Source organism: Eriocheir sinensis, chromosome 9 (assembly GCF_024679095.1).
Source record: "Eriocheir sinensis breed Jianghai 21 chromosome 9, ASM2467909v1, whole genome shotgun sequence".
In the NCBI taxonomy this organism is placed as follows: Eukaryota; Metazoa; Arthropoda; class Malacostraca; order Decapoda; family Varunidae; genus Eriocheir; species Eriocheir sinensis.
Window position 1 is genome coordinate 9,705,581 of NC_066517.1, and position 20,444 is coordinate 9,726,024.

The window sequence follows — 20,444 nt, forward strand, 5'->3', positions numbered from 1 at the left end:
TCTCTGCTCCCCTTGGCGATGTAAAGGAAAACGGGAAGAAAGTGACACTTTTCTGGTGATAATGCGCAAGTGAGGACGCTGTTTGATTCTGCTTTCCCTATTCCCTTTAAGCGAAGCGAAATTAAAGAAAGCGGGAGGAAGTGACGCTCTTCCGCTGATAGTATATGCGCAGAAGAGGACGTGGTGTGTGTTGCTTCCCTCAGACGAGATTTCTTGGCGAGGTAAAAGAAAATGGGAGGAGGGTTACAGGAAATGAATTGATGTTGCTTTCCTCAGGGTATACTCTCCTATTCCAATACCATTACCCCCTTGAGACTACTGTGACTTCCCCGGTGGGTCTTAAGCTACTCAGGAGGGTGTACTAAGGCTACTCGGTACAGACCACGTCCCAGTGTGGCTACAGTACCGGTGTTACCTCTTGTCGCCGAAGGAGCTAGCGCCTGTATCTGGTGGGCGAGCTGTGTGTTTTAGTAGCTAGGAGGGCGGGCAAGGCTCGGTCACCTCTCCTCGTGTCTCGCTGCTGTCCACTGTCTGTTCCTCTAGTGTTTGTTGACTCTATTCAGCTATTGGAAGTTCTCTTATAAGACTTTTCGATCTTTCACTAACTCGCTGGCTGATGGGAGATTGTTTGTATTAAGTGGTTATTATTCTTAGGTTAAGTTTTGCATTCTAAGAGAATCGGAATCAGATATTATTCGGATCTGAAACCCTTGACGATATTACAGACAGGATTATTGACAGTTCTTATATTTTTAGGTTTCGTTTTGCACTTTAAGAGAATCGGAGTCGGATATTATTAGGCTTCTGAAACCCCTGAAACTATCCTTATTGATCGTCTAATGGTTTCAGGGTTCGATTCAGAAGTATAAATAGAACTTCAATTTCAGCATTTTCCCTCCAGCCAACGAGCCACGAAATAAAGAGAAAGAATCAGAAGGCTTATAACAAAATTTCAAATACCTGAAAAAATAACACACACACAAACATTACGAGTCAGTTTGTTTAGTATATACATTGAGTTTACGCTTCATAAAGTTAGCTCAGTTTTTCCTGGGTGTAGGATACCTTGTGTTTGGGTTAATGGTAGGATCTGAAGTGTATCCTTATCCTTGCTCTTATCCTTGACAGCAGTAGGACGGACGAGGGTTCCGGACAAAAGATTCCCAGCAGCCTTGTATCGATTTGTTTATTAGGAAAGGGAAGGAAAAATGCTACTGGCAGGATGTGAACCAAAACATTCTATTCATGACTACGAGTATACGGTGAGGAAGGGAAAGACAGGGAGGAAGGGAGGAAGGGTGTGTGTGTGTGTGTGTGTGTGTGTGTGTGTGTGTGTGTGTAAACAAGAGTAACAAAACATAATATTTGATAGGGGTTTTACACACACACACACACACACACACACACACACACACACACACACACACACACACACACACACACACACACGCACGCACGCACACACACATACATACAAACACACACCCCATCAGAGAAATCACATATGCAAAAACAAACAAAACAAAAAAAAGGCAAATTGTTAACTAGAAAAAGGTACAAAGGGATCAATAAAAATGTACAGGTGGAAAAAGGTTAATAAAAGTGTAGAGGTGAAAAAAGTTAAATGTACAGGTAAAAAAAGGTTGATTAAGGTGTGGAACAGGTGTGACAGGTGGGCATGGCTTCCTTAGGTATGTACAGGTGAGGGTTGACAGGTGTTCAGGCATTCGTTCACGGCCTGAGACGCGGCGCTGCGCAGTGTGGGGTGCGCGTGAAGCTGTAGAGTGTGAGCCCAGCGTCTGACCAAGGTAACAAAACCCGTATAAAGATCTAATAAGGTTTAAGAATAGCAGAAAACATATAGTCATCGCAATTAACTTGAATTCAAAAGCTCATTTGACTTAAAACACAAAATAGGAACATGTCAGCACTGAATGGACTAAACAAAACCCGTATAAAGATCTAATAAGGTTTAAGAATAGCAGAAAAAACATATAGTCATCGCAATTAACTTTGAAGTATAAACAAAACCCGTATAAAGATCTAATAAGGTTTAAGAATAGCAGAAAAAACATATAGTCATCGCAATTAACTTTGAAATATAAACAAAACCCGTAAAAGATCTAATAAGGTTTAAGAATAGCAGAAAAAAAAGCATATATTCATCGCAATCAACTTTGAAATCCACTGAGATACACAAAATGGAGTAATATAAACCGACTTGTGGAGTATTTATTCTTTAGGTTCTTGGAAAAATGAGCTCGTAAGATTCCATCCCAAGAGACAGCAGCTTAAAAAATCGGAATGGAAAAAAAGTGTGGGTAAAAAATGGAAAAAAGTGAATAAAATGATTGAAAAAGTGGAAAACGTGTGAGTAAAAATGCTGGGAAAGTGTGGATAAAAATATGGAAAAAAAGTGTGGGTAAAAAATGGAAAAAAGTGAATAAAATGATTGAAAAAAGTGGAAAACGTGTGAGTAAAAATGCTGGGAAAGTGTGGATAAAAATATGGAAAAAAAGTGTGGGTAAAAAATGGAAAAAAAGGTGAATAAAATTATTGAAAAAAGTGGAAAACGTGTGAGTAAAAATGCTGGGAAAGTGTGGATAAAAATATGGAAAAAAGTGTTACTATAAATGGAAAAAAAAATGAAAAAGTGGAAAAAGTGTGAGAAAAGTGAGTACGTGAGTGGGTGTGGAAGTGAGTGAGTAAGGAAGGGAATGAGTAAGGAAGGCAGTGAGTAAGGAAGGGAGTGAGTAAGGAAGGGATTAAGGAAGGGTAAGAGAAGGAGAGGAGTGGTGAGTAAGGAAGGCAGTGAGTAAGGAAGGGAGTGAGTAAGGAAGGCAGTGAGTAAGGAAGGGATTAAGGAAGGAAGTGACTGAGTAAGGACGTCAGTGAGTAAGTAAGAGAGGAGAACAGTGAGGAAACAGAAAAAAAGTGAGTGAATAAGGAGTGAGTAAGAAGTGAGTAAGGAAGGAGGGAGTGAGTGAGTAAGAGAGTGAGTAAGACAGTGAATAAGTAAACCCTTCTCATTACCGAACAGAAACAGAAAAAAAGTGAGTCAATGAGTGAGTGAGTAAGGGTGTAAAAAAGGTAGGGAGTGAGTGAGTAAGGAAGGGAGAAAGTGAGAGTGAGTAAGACAGTGAGTAAGTAAACCCTTCTCATTACCGAACAGAAACAGAAAAAAGTGAGTGAATAAGGGAGTGAGTAAGGAAGTGAGTAAGAGAGTAAGACAGTGAGTAAGTAAACCCTTCTCATTACCGAACAGAAACAGAAAAAAAGTGAGTGAATAAGGGAGTGAGTAAGGGTGTAAAAAAGGGAGGGAGTGGGTGAGTAAGGGCGTGAGTAAGAGAGTGAGTAAGACAGTGAGTAAGTAAACCCTTCTCATTACCGAACAGAAACAGATAAAAGTGAGTGAATAAGGGAGTGAGTAAGGGTGTAAAAAAGGGAGGGAGTGGGTGAGTTAGGGCGTGAGTAAGAGAGTGAGTAAGACAGTGAGTAAGTAAACCCTTCTCATTACCGAACAGAAATAGATAAAAGTAAGTGAATAAGGGAGTGAGTAAGGGTGTAAAAAAGGGGAAGGAGTGAGTGAGTAAGGGCGTGAGTAAGAGAGTGAGTAAGACAGTGAGTAAGTAAACAGATAAAAGTGAGTGAATAAGGGAGTGAGTAAGAATGTAAAAAAGGGAGGGCGTGAGTGAGTAAGGGCGGGGCAAGTGGCGTCGTGTCAGTACCCTTCGTATAAACTCAGCCCCAATGGCCACGGGTTTCATGGATGTGGTTGTCCTGAGCCTCTGCATGACGGTGGCCGCGGGTGGGGGGGTCAAGGTGGGTACTCAGGTGGTGGTGGTGGTGGTGGTGGTGTTACACTAAGCGAGGGCAACCTTACTCTACTGTGTACGGGTCCTGGGAGCTGTGGTGTTGCTATAGACTGTGAAGGGGAGAACAGAGGCTACGGTGAGTCATGGGTTCAGTTTCAGGTTTATGTTTTGAGTTTTGGCCTGAAACTGTTGGAGGGAAGATGATGGATAACTGATGAAGACTTTTGTGTGATAGTTTTCTTATTCTATTGGAAACTATGGAAATTATTACTGCGGTACTACTGTGAGGGGGGGGAACAGAAGCTACGGTGAGTCATGGGTTCAGTTTCAGGTTCATGTTTTGAGTTTTGGCCTGAAACTGTTGGAGGGAAGATGATGGATAACTGATGAAGACTTTTGTGTGATAGTTTTCTTATTCTATTGGAAACTATTACTGCGGTACTACTGTGAGGGGGGGAACAGAAGCTACGGTGAGTCATGGGTTCAGTTTCAGGTTCCTGTTCAAAGTTTTGGACTGAAACTGTTGGAGGAAAAATGATGGATAACTGGTAAAGACTTTTGTGTGATAGTTTTCTTATTCTGATGGAAATTATTACTGCGGTACTACTGTGAGGGGGGGGAACAGAAGCTACGGTGAGTCATGGGTTCAGTTTCAGGTTCCTGTTCAAAGTTTTGGACTGAAACTGTTGGAGGAAAAATGATGGATAACTGGTAAAGACTTTTGTGTGATAGTTTTCTTATTCTGATGGAAACTATTACTGTTGTAACTGTGAGGGGGAGAACAGAGGCTATGGTGAGTCATGGGTTCAGTTTCAGGTTCCTGTTTTGAGTTTTGGCCTGAAACTGTTGGAGGGGAGATAACAGATAACTGGTAAAGGTTTTCTTGTACTACTTGAAGATATTGATGGGTGCGTGCTACAGCCAGGGTTTTCTTTACGGTGAGTTATGGGTTAAACATAGGATCCCTGCTCTACGGTTTAGTCTGAAACTGTTGGGGAGGAAAGGTACTAGATAACTGGTAAAGGCTTTTGTTGGTTAGTTTTCTTGTTCTACTTGAAAATGCTACTGTGAGGGAAAATAGAGGCTACGGAGAGTTTTGGGTTATATTTCAGGTCCTGTTCTACGGTTTAGCCTGAAACTGTTGGGAAGAAAGATAATAAACTGTATAATGCATTATATTTATAGTTGAGGCTTTTGTTTGATAGTCTCCTTGTTTTACTTGTTACTGTGGTGTTACTGTGGGGAGAAGTAACGGTAATAACGAAAAAAACTCAGCGTAATTACCATCTCGGACGATGACGCTATACATGTAACAATCTTTAAACATGTGAATCAAATGTTTCCAGTGTATCTTCTGTAAACTTGTAATAACAGAAAAAAAAATCATCGTAATTACCATCTCGGACGATGACGCTATACATGTAACAATCTTTAAACATGTGAATCAAATGTTTCCAGTGTATCTTCTGTAAACTTGTAATAACAGAAAAAAACTCAGCGTAATTACCATCTCGGACGATGACGCTATACATGTAACAATCTTTAAACATGGGAATCAAATGTTTCCAGTGTATCTTCAGTAAACTTGTAGTCACCGATTCAAATTACCTTAAAAACATTGCATTCGCCTATTAATCAATTTCACTTTTAACGTTTTCTACAGCCACGGATATACGTCAGAATGTTAAACGTCGTATTAGTATGTATATAAAGTAACGTGACTAGTATGACATTCTACTTCCATTTTTGGGACAGAGTTGTAAGAGAATAGTAAAAATACTGATAGAAGTATTGGATTTTCACAGAGCTAAGTCGACATATTACAAAACTTGGTCTTAAAAAAAATATATATAAAAAATCAACAAAACCGACTAACCACGCCTTGAAAAACAGGCCAAAAAGACAAATCCGCCACATGACTTGATGAATACCAATACGACGTTTACAAAATCAGGCGACAGATTAATGATTCCGTGGACGAAGAGAACGGAACAAACACACACACGCTCACCTGGCCCACCTGCCCCTCCTAATTACAGGTGGAATGAGCCCCGCGCCGCCCACCTTTGCCCTCCGCTGCGGCGAAAGGCGACGCAGTAAGATTGCCGGCGGCCTCAAAAACACCGCCGAGTTAATAAGAGCGGAGGCCATATTTTTCCCTCCTCCCCGCGGCGCTAACACACACACACACACACACACACACACACACACACACACACACACGTAAGATCCCTCCCTACCCTCACACACCTCCACCTTACCCTAAATCTTATTAACTAAAACAAAACTTTAAATATTTCCTCCTTTTTTTTTACCGAACCTGCAGCGGCAGAGTCACGGCCACACAAGTTCATTAACCCGCGTGCGTCCAGGTGAGTCAGGTAAGGTGAACTTGGCGGAGGGAGGAAACGATTAAGGATGGTGAAAAGCAATGCCTTCTTACCCTCTCCCTCGTGATGATCCTTAATCCATACCAATGATTGGGTTTATTACAGCATTTTCGTATACCATTTTCACCTGTGGATTTATAAGCACGCGAGGAGTATCAGGTTAACAAGTTGTGATTTACGCGGTTATGGGATTGTTATATTTTTCTTCTGGGATTTAAATGTTTACGTCTAGGTTTTAATGTGCATTTAGGTTGTATTTATTTAAACAGTATCCTTTAATTACCCAAAGATGAGGATTAAACATAAAAATAAATAACCACCTCAAAAAGTAGATAAAGAAAGAAAGAAAATGAGTAAAAAGAGGAGAAAATAAATGAGTAGGGAAATGCAGAAAGGAGAAAAGAAAAATAATTAGTGAATACCATAAATAACAAATAAATAAACAAACAAAAAGGGGAAAAAGAAGGAAAAATAAATGAATGAGGAAATGCAGAAAGGAGAAAGGAGTAAGAATGAGCGAGCAGCAAAAATGAGGAAGAACCGACGAAAAGGAAGGAGAACGAAAGCATGAAGCCCGTTGGTGTTTTTCCTTTTTTTTATAGACAAACGTAACATTATCGCTGAAAGTCTTACCGCACCGCCTTACACACACGCTAATAGTAGGAAGTCAGTGTTTTGTTTTAACCGCTACAGACAAAAAAAAACAGAGGAATTAACACACAAAACCCTCTGCCGTGTGGAGTTTAGACTTCGACATAGTGAAAATAAAAGGAAAAAAGAAAAGAAAAAACTCAGTCGTGTGGATCATCGACTTCGACACCGTAAAACAAACAAACAAAAAAAAAATAATCGTGTTTAAGTCCAGTTTCTTTGATTGATGATTAACACACAAAACCCTCTGCCGTGTGGATTTTAGACTTCGACATTGTAAAAAAAAAAAAGGAAAAGGGAAATAAAAAAAACTCATGCATGTTGGATCCTCGACTTCGGCACCGTAAAAAAAAAAGGGAAAAAAGAAAAGAAAAAATCGTGTTTAAGTCCAGTTTCTTTGATTGATGATTAACACACCAAACCCTCTGTCGTGTGGATTTTAGAATTCGACATTGTAAAAAAAAAAAAAAAAAAAGGAAAGAAAAAACTCAGGCATGTGGGATCCTCGACTTCGACACCGTAAAAAAAAAAAAAAAAAAAACTCACTCGTGTGGATCATCGACTTCGACATCGTAAAACATAAAAAAAAAATAATAATAATAATAATCGTGTTTAAGTCCAGTTTCTTTGATCGTCGACGTCTTTTTTGTGGGGCAACTAAAGGAAGTAATAAAAATGAACAGCTAACGGCCTCTTCCACCTGCTTATCCCACCACCTCGCGCTGCCATCAGTCCCGAGGCGCCTGTGGTTACCTGGCCACGAGAACCAAGGAAAACAAAGGGAGAGGAAAGGGAGAGTGACGAGGGAGGAAAATAAGTGATGGAGGGAGAACACGAAAAGCGACAAAAATAGGAACCATAAAGTGATAAAGGAAGAAGAAACAGAAAGTGAGAAATGAAGAAGATAAAGACAAATAACGACGGAGGACAATAACCAAGGAAAACAAAGGGAGAGGAAAGGGAGAGTGACGAGGGAGGAAAATAAGTGACGGAGGGAGAACACGAAAAGCGACAAAAATAGGAACCAGGAAGTGATGAAGGAAGAAGAGGAAAAGTGAGAAATGAAGAAGATAAAGACAAATAACGACGGAGGACAATAACCAAGGAAAACAAAGGGAGAGGAAAGGGAGAGTGACGAGGGAGGAAAATAAGTGACGGAGGGAGAACACGAAAAGCGACAAAAATAGGAACCATAAAGTGATGAAGGAAGAAGAAACAGAAAGTGAGAAATGAAGAAGATAAGGACAAAAACAAATAACCAAGGAAAATAAAGAGAGAAAAAAGGGAAAGTGACGAGGGAGAGAAATTTGCGATGGAAGGAAAACACGAAAAGCGTCAAAAATAGGAACACTAATGACACGGACTGAAGCAACAAAGAGAGAAATGAAGAGAATAAAGACAAATAACGAAGGAAAACAAAGATGGAAGAGGAAAATGATAAAGGAGAATATTAAGAGACGAAGGAAGAACACGAAAAGGGACAAAACGGGAACAATAGAAGAAGAAACAGTAATAAATAATGAAGGAAAAGAACAGTGACTAATGAGGAGGGAAACAAAGAGAGGAGGAAGGGAAAAGAGACTAGGAAGAAAATGAAAAGTGTGGAAGGAAGAAAAACACGAAAAACGATAAAGATAGTAAAAAAATAACAAAGAAAGGAGAAACAAAGTGTTAAATAATGAAGAAAAAGAACAGTGACTAATGAAGAGGGAAACAAAGAGAGGAGGAAGGGAAAAGTGACTAGGAAGAAAATGAAAAGTGTGGGAGGAAGAAAAACACGAAAAACGATAAAGATAGTAAAAAAAATAACAAAGGAAGAAGAAGCAAAGTGATAAATGAAGGAGAAAAACAAAAACTGAGAAAGAAGGAAGAAATGGAAAAGAGACGAAGAAATAAAGACAATTGACAAGGGAAAAAGAAGAAAAATGACAGACAAAGAAAAAAAATGACAAGAAAATTGACAAAAAAGTAGAGAATGAGAAAAGTGACAGATAAAGAAAGGGATGAGAAAAATAACAAAGAATAAATAAAAAAAATGACAAAAAGGAGTAAAAAATTGACAAATAAAGAAGGGGATGAGAAAAATAACAAAGAATAAATAAAAAAAATGACAAAAAGGAGTAAAAAATTGACAAATAAAGGAGATGAGAAAAATAACAAAGAATAAATAAAAAAAATAACAAAAAGGAGTAAAAAATTGACAAATAAAGGAGATGAGAAAAATAACGGAGAATGAATAAAAAAAAGACAAAGTAGAATAAAAACCAGTAGAAAAGACAAACAGTTCTACTCGAAATAGCTAAACAAAACCAGACAAAGACAACCAGAGAGTAAACAAACAAACAAACAGACACAGAGAACCAGCCGCAGCACAACCAGCCAGACACAGAAGCAAACTCTGATAACACATATAAAAAAAGGAACGAAGAAAGAAATGAAGGAGGAGGAGGAGGAGGAAGAGAAGCAAAGGGAAGCGTCGCGCCCACACAACATTGCACCAGTACCGTCCCCAGGGCTGTAATCTGTTGGGGGTGGTCAGGGGGTTAGGGGGTGTCAGGGGTCAAGAGTGGGTTAGAGGGGTTAAGGAGGGCAGGAGGAGTTCAATGGAGGGGGTTCAGGAGGCTTCAGGGGGTCAAGAGTGGGTTAGAGGCGTTAAGGAGGCCAGGAGGAGTTCAGTGGAGGGGTTCAGGAGGCTTCAGGGGGTCAAGAGTGGGTTAGAGGGGTTAAGGAGGCCAGGAGGAGTTCAGTGGAGGGGTTCAGGAGGCTTCAGGGGGTCAAGAGTGGGTTAGAGGGGTTAAGGAGGGCAGGAGGAGTTCAATGGAGGGGTTCAGGAGGCTTCAGGGGATCAAGAGTGGGTTAGATGTGTTAAGGAGGGCAGGAGGAGTTCAATGGAGGGGTTCAGGAGGCTTCAGGGGATCAAGAGTGGGTTAGAGGTGTTAAGGAGGGCAGGAGGAGTTCAATGGAGGGGGTTCAGGAGGCTTCAGGGGATCAAGAGTGGGTTAGAGGTGTTAAGGAGGGCAGGAGGAGTTCAATGGAGGGGTTCAGGAGGCTTCACGGGGTCAAGAGTGGGTTAGAGGTGTTAAGGAGTGCAGGAGGAGTTCAATGGAGGGGTTCAGGAGGCTTCAGGGGCTCAAGAGTGGGTTAGAGGTGTTAAGGAGGGCAGGAGGAGTTCAATGGAGGGGTTCAGGAGGCTTCAGGGGATCAAGAGTGGGTTAGAGGGTTAAGGAGGGCAGGAGGAGTTCAATGGAGGGGTTCAGGAGGCTTCAGGGGGTCAAGAGTGGGTTAGAGGGGTTAAGGAGGCCAGGAGGAGTTCAATGGAGGGGTTCAGGAGGCTTCAGGGGGTCAAGAGTGGGTTAGAGGGGTTACGGAGGGCAGGAGGAGTTCAATGGAGGGGTTCAGGAGGCTTCAATAGGTCAAGAGTGGGTTAGAGGGTTCAGACGAGGGGTCAAGGGGTGTTCAATGGGGTCAGGGGTTGAGGAGGGGTTGAGAAGGGGGTCAGGAGGGGTTGAGGTTCAGGGTTCAAGGTGAGTGAGGGTTAAGAGGGTCAGGAGGGGTTGAGGTTCAGGGTTCAGGGTGAGTGAGGGTTAACGGGGTCAGGAGGGATTGAGGTTCAGGGTTCAGGGTGAGTGAGGGTTTAGGGGGTCAGGAGGAGTTGAGGTTCAGGGTTCAGGGTGAGTGAGGCTTTAGGGGGTCAGGAGGGGTTGAGGTTCAGGGTTCAGGGTGAGTGAGGGTTAAGGGGGTCAGGAGGGGTTGAGGTTCAGGGTTCAGGGTGAGTGAGGGTTTAGGGCGTCAGGAGGGGTTGAGGTTCAGGTTCAGGGTGAGTGAGGTTTAGGGGTCAGGAGGTTGAGGTTCAGGGTTCAGGGTGAGTGAGGTTAAGGGGTCAGGAGGGTTGAGGTTCAGGGTTCAGGGTGAGTGAGGTTAAGGGGTCAGGAGGGTTGAGAAGGGGTCAGGAGGGGTTGAGGTTCAGGGTGAGTGAGGGTTAAGGGGGTCAGGAGGGGTTGAGGTTCAGGGTTCAGGGTCAGTGAGGTTAAGGGGTCAGGAGGTTGAGGTTCAGGGTTCAGGGTGAGTGAGGTGTAAGGGGGTCAGGAGGGGTTGAAGTTCAGGGTTCAGGGTGAGTGAGGGTTATGGGGTCAGGAGGTTGAGGTTCAGGGTTCAGGGTGAGTGAGGTTAAAGGGTCAGGAGGTGTTGAGGTTCAGGGTTCAGGGTGAGTGAGGTTAAGGGGTCAGGAGGGGTTGAGGTTCAGGGTTCAGGGTGAGTGAGGTTAAGGTGGTCAGGAGGGTTGAGGTTCAGGGTTCAGGGTCAGTGAGGCTAAGGGGTCTGGAGGTTGAGGTTCAGGGTTCAGGGTGAGTGAGGTTAGGAGTCAGGAGGGGGGGTTGAGGTTCAGGGTTCAGGGTGAGTGAGGATTAAGGCAGTCAGGAGGGGTTGAGTTTCAGGGTTCAGGGTGAGTGAGGTTATGGGGTCAGGAGGGGTTGAAGTTCAGGGTTCAGGGTGAGTGAGGGTTAAGGGAGTCAGTAGGGGTTGAGGTTCAGGGGTCAGGGTGAGTGAGGGTTAAGGGGGGTCAAGAGGGGTTGAGGTTCAGGGTTCAGGGTGAGTGAGGGTTATGGGGGTCAGGAGGAGTTGAGGTTCAGGGTTCAGGGTGAGTGAGGGTTAAGGGGGTCAGGAGGGGTTGAGGTTCAGGGTTCAGGGTGAGTGAGGGTTAAGGGGGTCAGGAGTGGTTGAGGTTCAGGGTTCAGGTGAATGAGGGTTAAAGGGGTCTGGAGGAGTTGAGGTTCAGGGTTCAGGGTGAGTGAGGGTTAAGGGAGTCAGGAGGGGTTGAGAAAGGGGTCAGGAGGGGTTGAGGTTCAGGGTTCAGGGTGAGGGGTTAAGGGAGTCAGGAGGGGAGAAAGGGGTCAGGTTCAGGGTTCAGGGTGAGTGAGGATTAAGGCAGTCAGGAGGGGTTGAGGTTCAGGGTTCAGGGTGAGTGAGGGTTATGGGGGTCAGGAGGGGTTGAAGTTCAGGGTTCAGGGTGAGTGAGGGTTAGGGGCCAGGAGGTTGAGGTTCAGGGTTCAGAGTGAGTGAGGGTTAAGGAGTCAGGAGGTTGAGGTTCAGGGTAGGGTGAGTGAGGGGGGGTCAGGAGGGGTTGAGGTTCAGGGTTCAGGTGGAGTGAGGGTTAAGGAAGTCAGGAGGGTGGAGGGTCAGGGGTCAGGGGGAGTGCGGGTTCTGGGGGGACAAGAGGGGTTGAGGTTCAGGGTTCAGGGTGAGTGAGGGTTAAGGGGGTCAAACGGCACACAGGCACAGCAGACAGCAACGCTTGATCGAACCCTACTTGTCAAACTGGGAGGGGAAGGGGAAGGGGAAGGGGATGGAGAAGGGAAAAGGGGGAAGAGAGAAAGGGAAGGGGAAGGGGAAGGGGGAGGGGAAGGGGAAGGGGAAGGGGAAGGGGAAGGCGAAGGGAAAAGGGGGAAGGGGAAGGGGAAGGGGAAAGGGATGGAGAAGTGAAAAGGGGGAAGGGGAAGGGGAAGGGGATGGAGTAGTGAAAAGGGGGAAGGGGAAGGAAGGATGGAGAGGAAGGAAGGAAGGATGGAGTGGAAAGGGGGAAGGAAGGAAGGGGGAAGGGATGGAGAAGTGAAAAAGGGGAAGGAAGGGAAGGGGATGGAGAAGGGAAAGGAAGGGAAGGGAAGGAAGGGGATGGAGAAGTGAAAAGGGGAAGGGGAAGGGAAGGGGGAAGGATGGAGAAGGAAAAGGGGAAGGGGAGGGAAGGGGATGGATGGAGGGGAAAAGGGGGAAGGGAAGGAAGGGATGGAGAAGTGAAAAGGGGAAGGAAGGAAGGATGGAGAAGTGAAGGAAGGAAGGAAGGAAGTGTGAAAGGAGAAGGAAGGAAGGGAAGGGGAAGGATGGAGAAGGAAAAGGAGGAAGGAAGGAAGGATGGGGAAGGGAAGGGATGGAGTGAAAAGGGGAAGGGGAGAAGGAAGGAATGAGAAGTGAAAAGGAAGGAAGGAAGGGCTGAGTAGGGAAGGGGAAGGGGGAAGGAAGGAGAAATGAAAAGGAAGGGAAGGGATGGAGTAGAAGGGGGGAAGGGGAAGGAAAAGGAAGGGGAGGGAGAAGTGAAAAGGGGGAAGGGGAAGGGGAAGGGGAAGGACCAGGAGGCGTAATAGTAAACATCAACAACAACAACAACAACAGCAGCAGCAGCAGAGACAGCGGTAACAGCAGAGTCCGGAGGCGTCGCTCGTTGGTTCACCTGGAGCGTGATAAACTCCAGGCCGAGGGAGAAGGGCCGAAAGTGACTCATGGTGGACGGGGGGGAGGGGGAGCGCAAGGCTCGCGGCCCTGGCCCTGTAACACTAGGCAACACAACCCCTGTAACACAACACAACGGCCGGGTTACCCTTAGTGGTGGGGGGGTCACTTTGGTCCCTGCAACACATGTCTGGAGTACAAATTTATGGCTCTTTATTTAACATTATTCCACGCAACACAACCCCTGCAACACAACACAACGCCCCGGGTTACCCTTAGTGGTGGGGGGGTCGCTTTGGTCCCTGCAACACATGTCTGGAGTACAAATTTATGGCTCTTTATTTATCCCACGCAACACAACCCCTGCAACACAACCCCTGCAACACAACACAACGCCCGGGTTACCCTTAGTGGTGGGGGGGTCACTTTGGTCCCTGCAACACATGTCTTGAGTACAAATTTATGGCCTTTTATTTAACATTTATCCTAAGCAACACAACCCCTGCAACACAACCCCTGCAACACAACACAACGCCCCAGGTTACCCTTAGTGGTGGGGGGGTCACTTTGGTCCCTGCAACACATGTCTTGAGTACAAATTTATGGCCTTTTATTTAACATCTATCCCTTGCAACACAACCTCTGCAACACAACACAACGCCCCAGGTTACTCTTAGTGATGGGAGGGTTGTTTTTTGTCCTTGCAACACGCAATTATGGTTTTTCAAGTAACATCGAGCTCGCGCAACACAACACTTTAATAATAAAGATGTATGTTACCCCTAGAAAGAAAGAGTCACATTTATTGCAACACAAAGCCTCATGCAACACAAGGCACACTGTTAGTTACCCTATAGAAAGGAGGTTGATTTTCCCTGGAAAACAACGCTTTATGATGAAATTACTAATTAAAAAATGTTTCTCTCGCAATACATACAAACCACAACGTCCGGAAAAATCACATTACTTAAGTTACGCCTAGAAAAGATAAAATTTTCTTTCCTTGCAAGATTGTTTTACTTTATCACAGAGAGAAGACGACCCCGAGTTACCCTAGTCACGTAAGACTACACCACCACCACCTCCTCCTCCTAATCCCCAACATAACCTTCCCCACCACATGACTCCTCCTCTTTATCCTCCCCCCATCTCCCTTCCCCACCCATTCCCCTCCTCTCCCCTCCCCTTTCTCTTACCCCCTCCTTCCCTTCACTACCCTTTCTCCACCAACCTAAAAAAAAAAAAATAATAATAAAAAAACACCAATCACATTTCCACCTACAATCCACACACACACACACACACACACACACACACACACACACACACACACACACACACACACTTCCGTCTCGTCTGTTTCTTGCTAAAAATAGGCCAATAAATGCTTGCCTGGCCTGCCTACCGACCTGCCTGATTACTGACCTGCTCTTCGACCTACCCACCTCATCTTGGCCTACTCTGCCCTGGCCTGTTAACCTGCTCACCTTACCCTACCTACCTTACTCCCACCTTACCTACACACACACACACACACACACACACACACACACACCATCATATATATTCGAAATTAGTGTTATATGTCATGTTTTAGGATGAAGGGAAATGGAGGGAGAGGAGGAAAGGGAAGACAGGGAGAATTAATGGAGAAGGGGAAGGAAAGGAAGGGAAGGACAGAAAGATGGGGAGGAGAGAAAGAAAGAAATGGGAGGGGAAAGAAAGGAGAGAAGAAAAAAGATAAGACAGATAAAATTAATGAAGAAGGGGAAGGAAAGGAAGGACAGAAAGTAAGATGAATAAAGAGAGAAAGAAAGGGAGGGGAAAGAAAGGAAAAAGAGGAGAAGAGGGAAAACAGGTAGAATTAAGAGAAGGGGAAGGAAAGGAAGGACAGAAAGAAAGAAAGAAAGAAAGAAAGAAAGAAAGAGAGAAAGATAGATAGAAAGAAAGATAGATAGAAAGAAAGAAAGGGAGGGAAAGAAAGGAAAAAGAGGGGAAGAGGGAAAACAGGCAGAATTAAGAGAAAAGGAAGGACAGAAAGAAAGAAAGAAAGAAAGAAAGAAAGAAAGATAGAAAGAAAGATAAAAAGAAAGAAAGGGAGAGAATAGGATAAGTTAACTCTGATTTATTCCTCTCCTTCTCTTTCCTCCAATTTATCATCCCTTTTCTCTCTTTTCTCCCCTCTCTCCCTTCTCCCCCTCTTCTTATCTCCCCCTCTCCCTCTCTCTCCTTCTTCATTCTCTGCTCTTTATGCTCATTTTTCTCTTTTTTTTTAAGTTGAAGTGTGGCGTGATGTTTCTTATATGAATTGTTGTTATTATTATTATTATTATTATTATTATTATTATTATTATTATTATTATTATTATTATTATTATTATTATTATTATTATTATTATTATTATTATTATTATTATTATTATTATTATTATTATTATTATTATTATTATTATTATTATTATTATTATTATTATTATCATTATTATTATTATTATTATCATTGAGGTTGTTGGTGAAAGACTTCGCGCTAAAAGTAAAAAATCAGCAAATCATTTTTATTTAGTACAATTTATTATGCGATATCACGAGAGAGAGAGAGAGAGAGAGAGAGAGAGAGAGAGAGAGAGAGAGAGAGAGAGAGAGAGAGAGAGAGAGAGAGAGAGAGAGAGAGAGGAGGAGGAGGAGGAAGAAGGGGAAGAGAAGGGACATAAGGAACTTCGTGGAAATATCAATAGACTTGGGGTGAAAACAATGCTATGCCCCCTCCTGAGAGAGAGAGAGAGAGAGAGAGAGAGAGAGAGAGAGAGAGAGAGAGAGAGAGAGAGAGAGAGAGAGAGAGAGAGAGAGAGAGAGAGAGTTAACATCACCACCACACGCCTCCGTCATTTTTCAAGCCACTGCTCACAATGGCTCTATTTTTCTCCCTCTTTTTTTCTCTCCCTTACTTCCCCTCCTTTCTCCCTCTTTTTTCTCTCCCTTACTTCCCCTCCTTTCTCCCTCTTTTTTCTCTCCCTTACTTCCCCTCCTTTCTCCCTCTTTTTTCTCTCCCTTACTTCCCCTCCTTTCTCCCTCTTTTTTCTCTCCCTTACTTCCCCTCCTTTCTCCCTCTTTTTTCTCTCCCTTACTTCCCCTCCTTTCTCCCTCTTTTTTCTCTCCATTACTTACCCTCCTTTCTCCCTCTTTTTTCTCTCCCTTACTTCCCCTCCTTTCTCCCTCTTTTTTCTCTCCCTTACTTCCCCTCCTTTCTCCCTCTTTTTTCTCTCCCTTACTGCCCCTCCTTTCTCCTTCTTTTTCTCTCTCTTACTTCCCTTCCTTTCTCTCTCTTTTTTTTCTCCCTTACTTCCCCTCCTTTCTCCCTCTTTTTTCTCTCCCTTACTTCCCCTCCTTTCTCCCTCTTTTTTCTCTCCCTTACTTCCCCTCCTTTCTCCCTCTTTTTTCTCTCCCTTACTTCCCCTCCTTTCTCCCTCTTTTTTCTCTCTCTTACTTCCCCTCCTTTCTCCCTCTTTTTTCTCTCCCTTACTTCCCCTCCTTTCTCCCTCTTTTTTGTCTCTTACTTCTCGCTTCGATTTCTCCTCTTTTTATCCAGTTACTTTCCTTTCTCCCTCTTTTTCTCTCTCTCACCCTCCTTTCTCCTCTTTTTTCTATACTCAAACTCCTTTTTATCATAATTTATCGTTACCTTTTCCTTTTTTAGATTCATTTTCCCAAACGTTTCGACACATTAGTAAGTCTATGACAAAGGTTCTCGTAAAAGTTGTAGAGATTCCCGTGGGTAGTTTGATGACCCTGGCAGTAGTTTTGCAAGGGTTCTGCGTTAGCCCGTTATTACGTCTAGTTCACTAACCTTGCTGGCGAAACAAACACGCACAAAAGACGCTCATTCGATTTGTAGATTTCCGTGCATAAGGTAAATAATCTAGGATCGCTCACACCACTTTTCATGCCGACTCACACTTCTAATTCACGTGCTTTCAGGGACGATAGCTTGTTTTAAGAGTAGACTGGATAGCTACATGGACGAGGATGACAGGTGGTAGTGGGGGGGAATCTGGAGCTGCCGTGTGTAAGCCATTCGGCCTCTTGCAGTCTCCCTATGTTCTTATGTTCTTATATAAGTTTGCAGGTTCAAACTATACCAAGAATCTACGTATAAAGAATCCAGTCTCATTCAAATCACTCTTCATGCCAACTCAGGTGTTTTCTGTATATAAGTTTGCAGGTTCCAATCACCCATGAACCTACAAATAAAGGATTCAATCACTCCAACCACTCTCCATAATTACGTACACTCTCAGTACTCGAGCTTTACTGTATATGAGTAAGTTCTAACCAATCCAATCTAATCTAATCTAATCCAATCACTATATGTGTTTTTTTCATACCAACCCTCCATACATGTGCTTTTCAGTGTGCATTTTTGTATACGTTATAACCAACTAAGTGTCTACGTTTAGAGAATATATTTTTTGTGTGAGGTTTGTGCCTTCCTACGACTTGCCTCTAAACGGATCATACTTTGCCTAGGGTCTACTCTAAACATACGTACTAAATACTGTGCTTTCTCGTGACCTACTGTCTTACTTTTAGAAGGGTCAAACTTGCCTAAGAAATACAAATACCCTAACTAGGAAGAGACAGGTGTTTCTATAATTAAATACACAGTTAAATAGAAAAAGGAATACAGTGAAATTACCGACTTACACAGGTACACTAAACAGGTAAATGGGACAGGTAGTATACAGGTAAACAGACAAAGGAAGATGTTTAGGGGTGAACACTGTGACATCTACGGCTTATACAGGTAATTGGCTACACAGGTGAGGGGACAGGTGTGGGGTTAAGGGGCGTACAGGTGTGTTGACGGCTTACGGAGGAGAATAAGGAGGTTGTGAGCTCTTTGAGGCGGGGTAGTCGGCTGCTCATCCTTCCTGCAGTGGCCCAGTGACTCTCTTAATAACATCATGGAAGGGAAATGTGGTCGTTATAACAGGTCAGTAGGTTTGATAGGCAGGATCTCTTGTTACGGAAGCCAGTGCCTCTCTTAATAACATCATGGAAGGGAAATGTGGTCGTTATAAAAGGTCAGTAGGTTTGATAGGCAGGATCTCTTGTTACGGAAGCCATTGTCTCTCTTAATAACATCATGGAAGGGAAATGTGGTCGTTATAAAAGGTCAGTAGACTTGATAGGCAGGATCTCTTGTTACGGAAGCCACGTTGTGAATCTTTAATTGAGTGGCTTTCAAGGTAACTCACAATTTTGTCTCTAATTATGCTCTCGAGTAGCTTTCCTACACCTGAAGTTAGACTAATGGGCCTGACTTGGCATCGACAAGAATTTAAAGATGGGAAGCAAATTGGTGATGGAGTAAACATCTTCTATACCTGGAAATGATGTAGAGACCGGATTTTAAGGCCACTATATTATCATTTTCAGTTAGAGGATTGTACAGGAAAAGGGAAAACGAGCGAGTATACCTTGACCGAAGATTATGTCCCATTTCACAACATATCCTTTACCAATCATAAAATCATGCACTCTTGCCCTTATACTTTCCCAAATATAAAGACATCTTCTCTCTCCCCTTCCCTTGTACCTTCCCGAATATACAGTAACCTTCCCTTCTCTCTTTCCCCTATACCTTCCTTTACACTTTTTCTCTCCCATATTCCCTTCCCCTCTTCCCTTTTCCTCCCTTCCCTTCCCTTCCCTTCCCTACCCTGCCTTGTCTTACCCTACCGTACCCTTCCCTTCCCTTCCCTTCTCTTCCCTTTCCTTTCCCTTACCTTACCTTCCCTACCCATCCTTTCCCTTCCCTTTCCTACCATATCATACCCTACCTTACCTTTCCCTTCCCTTCCCTTTCTTTCCCTTCCCTTCCCTTCCCTTCCCTTCCCTTCCCTACCCTACCCTACCCTACCTTGCACTACCCTTCCCTTCCCTTCCCTTCCCTACCTTGCACTACCCTTCATTTCCCTACCCTTCCCTACCCTACCCTACCTTACACTACCCTTCCCTTCCCTTCCCTACCTTCCCTACCCATCCTTCACTTCCTTCCCTACCCTTCCCCTACCCTACCCTACCCTACCTTGCACTACCGTTCCCTTCCCTTCCTTCCCCCCTACCCTACCCTACCTTCCCTTCCCTTCCCTTCCCTTCCCTTCCCTTCCCTTCCCTTCCCTTCCCTACCCTACCCTATCCTACCCTACCTTGCACTACCCTTCCCTTCCCTTCCCTTCCCTTCCCTTCCCCTACCTTCCTTCCTTCCCTTCCTTCCCTTCCCTTCCCTACCCTCTTTTCCCTTCCCTTCCCTTCCTTCCCTTCCCTTCCCTACCCTACCCTACCCTACCCTTCCCTACCCTTCACTTCCATTCCCTTCCCTTCCCTTCCTTTCCCTTCCCTACCCTACCCTACCCTACCTTGCACTACCCTTCCCTTCCCTTCCCTTCAATTCCCTATCGTACCCTACCCTACCTTGCACTACCCTTCCCTTCCCTTCCCTTCCCTTCCCTACCCTACCCTACCCTACCTTGCACTACCCTTCCCTTCCCTTCCCTTCCCTTCCCTACCCTACCCTACCCTATCTTGCACTACCCTTCCCTACCCTTCCCTTCCTTCCTTCCTTCCCTACCCTACCCTACCTTGCACTACCTTCCCTTCCTTCCCTTCCTTCCCTTCCTTCCCTTCCCTACCCCTTACCTTGCACTACCCTTCCCTTCCTTCCTTCCCTTCCTACCCCTACCCTACCTTCCCTTCCCTTCCCTTCCTTTCCTTCCCTACCCCTACCTTACCCTACCTTGCACTTCCCTTCCTTCCCTTCCTTCCCTTCCTTCCTTCCTTCCCTACCCTACCCTACCTTGTACTACCCTTCCTTCCCTTCCCTTCCTTCCTTCCCTTCCCTTCCCCTACCTTACTCCTACCTTGCACTACTTCCTTCCCTTCCCTTCCCTTCCCTACCCTACCCTATCCTACCTTGCACTACCCTTCCCTTCCCTTCCCTTCCCTTCTCTTCCTACCCAACCCTACCTTACTACCTTCCCTTCCCTTCCCTTCCCTTCCTTCCCTACCCTACCCTATCCTACCTTTCCTTCCCTTCCTTCCTTCCTTCCCTACCCTACCCTTCCTACCTTGCACTACCCTTCCTTCCCTTCCTTCCTTCCTTCCTTCCCTTCCCTTCCCTTCCCTTCCCTACCCTACCCTATCCTACCTTGCACTACCCTTCCCTTCCTTCCTTCCTTCCTTCCTTCCTTCCCCCTACCTATCCTACCTTGCACTACCCTTCCTTCCTTCCTTCCCCTTCCCTTCCTTCCCTTCCCTACCCTACCCTACCTTGCACTACCTTCCCTTCCCTTCCTTCCCTTCCTTCCCT

General features: G+C 44.5%; 1 protein-coding gene across 2 annotated transcripts in view; it reads right to left on the minus strand.

Moving 5' to 3' along the window:
- Positions 1-20,444, minus strand: part of LOC126995905 (dynein axonemal heavy chain 5-like) — a 237,639-nt gene that overhangs the window by 146,468 nt on the left and 70,727 nt on the right. The window contains exon 1 of one of the 2 annotated variants that reach the window (XM_050855799.1): positions 3,729-3,916. The exons of the other annotated variant lie outside the window; for it this stretch is intronic. Coding sequence (XP_050711756.1) covers positions 3,729-3,794 — 66 coding nt within the window. The 5' untranslated portion in view covers positions 3,795-3,916. Of the gene's footprint in view, positions 1-3,728; positions 3,917-20,444 lie in introns of those variants that run through there. 2 annotated transcript variants of the gene reach the window in all.